The sequence below is a fragment of the Colobus angolensis genome, unplaced genomic scaffold, assembly GCF_000951035.1.
Source record: "Colobus angolensis palliatus isolate OR3802 unplaced genomic scaffold, Cang.pa_1.0 Scaffold187, whole genome shotgun sequence".
Taxonomy (NCBI): domain Eukaryota; kingdom Metazoa; phylum Chordata; class Mammalia; order Primates; family Cercopithecidae; genus Colobus; species Colobus angolensis.
This window is the reverse complement of record NW_012115010.1, coordinates 661,706-669,137: the sequence shown is the minus strand read 5'-3', so window position 1 is coordinate 669,137 and position 7,432 is coordinate 661,706. Positions and strand designations below refer to the sequence as shown.

At 55.4% G+C, this 7,432-nt stretch overlaps 1 protein-coding gene across 2 annotated transcripts; it reads left to right on the top strand.

The window, feature by feature from the left end:
- The first annotated feature begins 619 nt into the window (after positions 1 to 619).
- Positions 620 to 5,905, top strand: PYY (peptide YY). Of its 2 annotated transcripts, XM_011940064.1 has the most exons (5): positions 620 to 711; positions 4,609 to 4,734; positions 5,146 to 5,333; positions 5,448 to 5,528; positions 5,658 to 5,905. In XM_011940064.1, the coding sequence occupies exons 3-5, from the start codon at positions 5,146 to 5,148 to the stop codon at positions 5,680 to 5,682; spliced, it is 294 nt and encodes a 97-aa protein (XP_011795454.1). In that variant the 5' UTR covers positions 620 to 711; positions 4,609 to 4,734; the 3' UTR covers positions 5,683 to 5,905. The 2 variants fall into 2 exon arrangements, with proteins under 2 accessions (XP_011795454.1, XP_011795455.1); XM_011940065.1 differs by lacking the exon at positions 620 to 711 and having other exon boundaries at positions 4,644 to 4,734; positions 5,448 to 5,522; positions 5,658 to 5,899.
- Positions 5,906 to 7,432: the final 1,527 nt, after the last annotated feature.

Sequence of the window (7,432 nt, the reverse complement as noted above, 5' to 3'; positions counted from 1 at the left end):
ACCCGTAATCCCAGCTCTTTGGGAGGCCAAGGCAGGCAGATCACTTGAGGTTGGGAGTTGGAGACCAGCCTGGCCAACATGGTGAAACCCCGTCTCTACTAAAAATACAAAAATTAGCCAGGCGTGGTGGCATGTGCCTGTAATCCCAGCTACTCAGGAGGTTGAGGCAGGATAATCTCTTGAATCCGGGAGGCAGAGGTTGCAGTGAGCTGAGATTATGCTGCTGCACTCCAGCCTGGGTGACACAGCAAGACTCTGTCTCAAAAAAAAAAAAAGCCTTTTAGGCCAGGCACAGTGACTCACGCCTATAATCTCAGCATTTTGGGTGGCTGAGGCCTGAGGATCCCTTGAGTTCAATAATAATGAAAAGAATGGCTTTTAAAGTGGTTGAATCTGTAAGCAGTTGAAATAAACTAAAAAAAAGTTTATGACATGAAAATTACATAAAATTCAAACTTCAACGTCTGTAAGTAAAGATTTACTGAAGCACTACTGTGCTCATTCTTTTTTTTTGGTGTATTCCATGGCTGCTTTCAAGCTACAGTGGATGAACCTGACGGTGTCAACAGAAACTATATGGACCACAAAGCCTAAAATATTTGCTATCTGGTCCTTTACAGAGTTTGCCTACCTCTGTTCTAGAGCCAAGCCTGAGCCTTGGGCGCGCATCACACCATAGGTATCTGTTACTGTGTTTTGCAGAAGCTTCAGGTAAGAGGGAGGGCTCCTAGGGGAGCTCCTACCATAAAAAGTGAAAATCTCTTCCTTCTTGGCATTGCTGTTTCCTAAACCCACGCCCCACTCTTCCCAAGGTAGCTTCATGGTTTGCTTCCTCACTTCCTTCCTGGGCTCAAGTGATCCTCCCACCTTGATCTCCCAGCACACTGGGATTACAGACGTGAGCCCCTACATTCAGCTCTGATTATTCTCTAGAGCACTTACCAGACATATTTCATGCTTATTTATTTATGTATTTATTCATTTATGTGAGACAGATTCTCACTCTGTCACCAAGGCTGGATGGAGTGCAGTGGCACCATCTCGGCTCACTGCAATCTCCACCCCTTGGGTTCAAGTGATCCTTGTGCCTCAGTCTCCCGAGTAGCTGGATTACAGGTGCCCACCACTGCGCCTGGCTAATTTTTGTAGTTTTAGTAGAGACGGGGTTTCACCATGTTGACCAGGCTGGTCTTGAACTCCTAACCTCAGATGATCCACCTGCCTCGGCCTGGGATTACAGGCATGAGCCACCGATCCAGCCTCCATGCTTATTTATTTTCTATTTCCTGTCGCTAGAATGTGAGCTCTCTGAGAGCAAGGATTTTGCCTGTTTGTTCACTGCTCTATCCTAGTGCCTAGATCAGTGCCTGGCACATAGCAGGGACTTAATAAGTGCTCGTTGAGTGAGGATTGAATTACTCTTTTTTTTTTCTTTCTGAGACAGAGTCTCACTCTGTCGCCCAGGATGGAGTGCAGTGGCGCAACCTTGGCTCACTGCAACCTCTGCCTCTCGGATTCAAGCAATTCTTCTGCTTCAGCCTCCCAAGTAGCTGGGACTACAGGGACCCGCCATGACACCTGGCTAATTTTTGTATTTTTAGTAGAGATGGGGTTTCACCATGTTGGCCAGGCTGGTCTTGAACTCCTGACCTCGTGATCCACTCACCTGGGCCTCCCAAAGTGCTGAGCCACCACACCTGGCCTGAATTACACTTGCTGTATGACAACCTGCTATCTGCAGGACCCTGGGCATGAGGAAATGCCTGAGGGTGGAAAGCGGTGGAGCAGTGCTGCACAGTGCATGGTGATCAAAGAGAGGCCTTTTGTGTGGAGTGGGTATAGGCAGGTGGGTGATGGGGGGGGTACAGAATTCTAAGCCTCTGGGGATGAATGGCAGAGGCTACACCATCTTGATGAGTAGCCCTTGAGCCCACTAGTCAAGGAGAATTGTTGGCTGGGGTCCAGGTCCATGGTCTCCCTGACTTGGGGTGGCCTTGCCAGGTGCTCTCAGAATGGGGACCAAAGGAACCCTTTGATTCTGTCCCCTCCCCTTTGATTCTGTCCCCTACCCTTCAAAGACAAACTGGAGGCAGGTCCTGGTCTCACTTCTACAAAAACAATTGTTTCTGAAGTTTCTCCCCTCACACCCCAGACATGTCTCATGGCCACTGAGTCATGCAGTAATGATGGGTGTGGGTGTGTGGATGGGAGCTGGCTGAGCCCATTGATCGAGGGCTGAGACATCTTCCCCGCTAATCAACAACTTAATAAGCTCTTCGATGAGGAGGCGGTGATTAATGAACCAATCAGCTTGCCCTGTAATTGAGGAGTGAGATTGGGGAGGGTGGGGGTATGATGGATAGAGAAGGTTTGCAGGGATGTGCGGCTGGTTCCTGGTCCACACTGAGACCACCTAGGGGCCCATTTACTTTGGCTATAAATGAGGAAGTGACTTCTTCAGAGGTTGTAGCCCAAATTTAGGCCACCCCATGCCCTCTAGGTTCTACAGTGTCTGTCCTCTCTTCCCATCTGTCCTTGGACTCCACGCTCCCCAAGACATAACAGGGTTCCAGGGATGTCAGATTCCCTGTGGCCATCTCACAGGTTCCTTCTTCTCTGCTTGGGATCAGTGCACTAGAAACCCCTACAACCACCAGGGTTAGTGCCGCAGGATCAGAAGAGCAAATAGCTCCCTGCTGTCTGGTATCCCTGCCCCTGTTAGCCTGCAAGGTCCTTCTCTATGCCTGACCCTTGGGATCACAGATGTCCTAACCAGCCCCCACTGCCCCCTCCATCCTAGGGTGAGCACCTGTCTTTTGTCTCTCCACGGAGGAATGGAATTCTTTGATTTCTGCTGTCTCCCCTCCAAACAGGACAAAGGCTGTCTCTGTCTCTCTGTATGTTCTGGGAACCCCTCAGACTAGGGCTCCCCTATGACGTGGCCATGTCTCTCCTTTGAGACTGGGGTTCTTAAAGGACAGGGGTGTGCCTTGCCCCCTGGATGAGGGCTTCCTAAAAGGAATGATTTTTCTCCTCCCTCCAAGGGCAGGATCTATGTCCCCTTGTCCTGGTGTCCTCTTCCACCCCCATGCTCAGCAGGGCACCCCGGTGTTTCCTGGGATGTGGAGTCCCACGGGGCCTGACTGGCTGATAAGGAGCCATTTCCGGAGAATGCAGGTGATTGAACCCATAAAAGGGTGACAGAGAGCCCTGAACTCCCCATCTCAGGAGAGCTCTAAAAATAGCGCCAACAGCCATCTGTCCTGGGGCTGGAGGGGCTGGCTCAGAACCAAGGGCCTGGACAAGTTGGCCCTGTCAGCCCCTATGGGCCAGGGAGAGGAAGCTGGAAGGACTTTACGGGGAGACCTTCCCACAGCTCTTTCTCCTCCTGAGCAGGTGGGTTTGAGGGGTTGGCAGTCTGGAGGCCCTTCCCCTACATGGCCTCTCAGAGTCGGTGGTGGGCCCTAGACTTAGTCTTCGGGTCCCTGCTCCCAGGCCTGCCTCTGGCGCCCCAATGGCTACTCCAGTGCTGAGCCTTTCTGCCCCTCACAATTGAGAGGTCCTCTTCCTGGGGTCTGCCTCACCCTCCTTTTCCTGTTTGAATCGTGGGTGAGCTTGGCTGCTCCATCACCTCCCAGGACTTCAGTTTGCTCATCTGGAAAATGGAGATACACTCAGTTCATCGTCTTGTGATGCCTGAAATTATGCACTACCCGGTGCACAGTAGGTGCTTAATAAACATGTGTCCTTTCCTTCAAAGGATCTGGGCTTAGAGCCCAGTGGAAACTGCCATGGGCTGGGGACAGTGGCATGTGCCTGGGAAGCCTTGGCATCACTCAGGCCCAGAAGACACCAGTGCCCTGAATGACACCTGCATAGGGGTGGAGACACTCTGCCTTGGGAGGGGGCTGTATGCCACACATGGCTGGACCGGGGTCTGTGTGTGCCAGTCTGGATACATAGGTGGCCAACTCAGCTGCTTCTGGTGGGGGGACTGGCTTCTGCCTCCTCCTGCCTCTTTTCCAACTCTTTAATAGAGAGAGGACATAATGGAGTGTTCAGAAACACCTTTCCCCCAAGACACCATAAACTGCAGGTCAGGAGCCAAGGTCAGGTGCTCCCACCCTGTCTCCAGGAGACTTTCCCCAAGAGGTCCTGTCACTCCTCAGCCCTTCTCCAAGGTATTACTGAGCAGAGGCTGAAAACGGTTGTCTTTTGGAAAGGGTGGTCATAGATCCCACAGACTGGAGGGAATGTGTCCACCCTCCCACCCCCAACTCCCACCCACGGACAGGCTAGGGAAGATAGAATCTCAACCCTCGTCTTAGGGGCTGCCCCAGGAGTCTAGATCCAACCGCTTCACTTCCTCGGGAGACTAGACCTGCCACTGGGGGGCTGTGGGGTGAACATGGGGTTCAGGCTGGGTACTCCATCCAGTGAGACCCCGAACCTGAGCATGGCAGCTACCCCCTCAGCTCCTGCGAGGTGGAGACATCACACACTGGCTGGGTATAAGCTCAGTGATCTGGCGAGGGTGGAAGGAGGGAGGAAGAAGGGCCCACCCCCTGCTGGCTCCCCCTCCCCCTAGGGCTCCCCCTCCCTTTCCAGGCGGGGATATAAGCCCCACAAGGAAAGCGCTGAGCAGAGGAGGCCTCAGCTTGACCTGCTGCAGTGCAGCCCTTGGGACTTCCCTCGCCTTCCACCTCCTGCTCATCTGCTTCACAAGCTATTGCTGTGAGTGGCTGGGGGCTCAAGCATGGTCTGCTACCAGGAAACCCAGGGTGTTCTGTGGGGAAACTGAGGATGGGTGGTAGAAACTGGGGGTGAGTGGTAGGAAACTGGATTGGAGGGGGCCATTGGAGGTGGGAAGGAGGCCCGGGAGTCGCGTTGCCAGCGACTAACTCTCTGTGCAGCAGCGGGAGCAGGGTTGGGGAGGCAGGCAGGGCTTATGTCCCTCTCACAGATGAGGAAACTGAGTCAGGAGACGGTGCAGTGCCCGAGAACACACAGCAAGCCGGTGGCTGAGCCTTGGTCCGGTACCAGCCCCAGGAAGAGCGTCGGAGCGCGGCCCCGACGGCAGCCGCAGCCTCCCGCCGTGGAGGGTCGAGGCTTGGAATGACCCACCCCCCAGTATCGCCTTCCCAGATGGTGCTCGTGCGCAGGCCGTGGCCCGCCTTGGCCACAGTGATTCTGGCCCTGCTCGTCTGCCTGGGGGCTCTGGTCGACGCCTACCCCATCAAACCCGAGGCTCCTGGAGAAGACGCCTCCCCAGAGGAGCTGAGCCGCTACTACGCCTCCCTGCGCCACTACCTTAACCTGGTCACCCGGCAGCGGTGAGCGCAGTCGCCAAGCGGGCGGGGCGGGACCCCTGGGGCTCTCGCTCTGCGGCCCCGCTCCACCTGGGGGCGTGGCCAGATCTGACCACGCTCTTCCCGCCCCGCCCCCAGGTATGGGAAAAGAGACGGCCCAGACGCTCTCCTTTCCAAAACGTTCTTCCCCGACGGCGAGAACCGCCCCATCACGTCGCGGTAAAAGCGCTCCCGGCACCACACATCCTGCCTCCGAGAGCGCGGCCTGGCCCCACCCTGGCAACATCACTTACGACGTCTCCCAGGCTCGCCTCCCCAGATCCAATTCCTTCCCCTTCGCTTCCGCAGGTCGGAGGTCCCAGACCTGTGGTGAGGACCCCTGAGGCCTCCTGGGAGATCTGCCAACCACGCCCATCTCATTTGCATACGCACTCCCGACCCCAGAAACCCGGATTCTGCCTCCCGACGGTGGCGTCTGGGCAGGGTTTGGGTGCGGCTCTCCGCCCGCATCTCGGTGCCCCCGCCCCCTGGACTGGAGGGCTGTGTGTGGTCCTTCCCTGGTCCCAAAATAAAGAGCAAATTCCACAGAAACGGAATGTGTGCCTTTGTATTTCCTTCCCTTTCTCCTTTGTGGAGGTGGCGTCCAGTGGAAGTGGAGAGTAGAGGCGTGGCGGTCAGGGAAGAGAAAACCGACTTGGACAGAGGCGCCCCAGGACAAGGCTGGGGCGGGCGGCGGGGTTTCCTCTGCTCGGAGCCCAGGGAAGACGCGACCACCCAGCCTGGAGCTGGACAACGCCCAGACCAGGAATTGCTGTGGAAGGAACTCTGGTCGAGTGGGGGCAGGGGTGGATGGAGCTCTGGAAGAAGGGCGGGGAGCGTGGACGGGAGCCTGCTAAGCAGCCTAGGAGAGCAGATGGGGTCAGGGCTGTCCCTCCCCCACCCCGTGAAGCCAAAGACGGCTGGGGGACCAGTCGGGCACCAACACACTGGGGAACTTCCCCAGGAGCTGTATTACTAGCGCCCAGGGCTGGAGTGGCTGGAGGTGAAGTGTGATCCAAAATGGGGCTGTGGAGGAAGAGCCGTGTAGGGTGAGATGGCTGAATGTGTGCTGGCCGGAGAGGTAGGCCATTTCTACCGTCCCCCTTTCACTGAGTAGAGGAGCAATGGGAGTGTGGAGGCTGCCCTGTCCCTAAGAAACTGCCCTCCCCCATATCGCTGAATTCACACTCAGTGGACAAGTCATGAACTGTTCTTTCCCAGTGACAAGGCCATAGGGACACCGTCCACGTAACCCCCCCCCTCCCCTGGACTAACTACTGAAGCCTAAAGGCTCTGTGGATGTTTAAACTGGAATCCAACTCGAATCCCTCACCACTCTGCACCTATTCCAGAGGCCCTGCCTGCGGACTGATCTCCCCTGACGTCCATCCTTCCCTGCCCCTTTCCTCCAAGAAGCTTGCCTTGATTGCCCAGTTGCACTCTTCCTGCCTTCTCTGGCTGCCCGGCTCTCAAGGCCTCCCCTCTGTTCACTGAGAGTTCTGTCTATGTCTCTGTATCCTGTGTCCCTCCTGGGGCCTCAGGAAGGAAGGGCCTCTGTCTCCTTCCTGGGACACAGCCTTCTGTACCTGTGAGCTCTCTCCTGGGACTCTAGGTCAGCAAGACCTGCCCAAATCTGAAGCAAGGCGCTAGGCGATGAGGGGGGAAATCAAAGCCTGTTACCCAGAGAGTGAAAAAACAACAGGAAGGCTGGGGCATCCTTGCAGCAGATCAGGGGTTTTTTGTTTTGTTTTGTTTTTGCTTTTTGTTTTGAGACAGATTTTTTGCTTTTGTCGCCCAGGCTGAAGTGCAGTGGTGCGATCTCAGCTCACTGCAAACTCCACCTCCTGGGTCCAAGTGATTCTCCTGCCTCAGCCTTCTGAGTAGCTGGGACTACAGGTGCCCGCCACCATACCCGGCTAATTTTTGTAGTTTTGGTAGAGACAGGGTTTCACCATGTTGGCCAGGATGCTCTCGATCTCTTGACCTCGTGATCTGCCTGTCTTGGCCTCCCAAAGTGCTGGGATCACATGCGTGAGCCACTGTGCCTTGCCTGGTTTTTAAGGACTGTTTGCAGTTCAACGGTT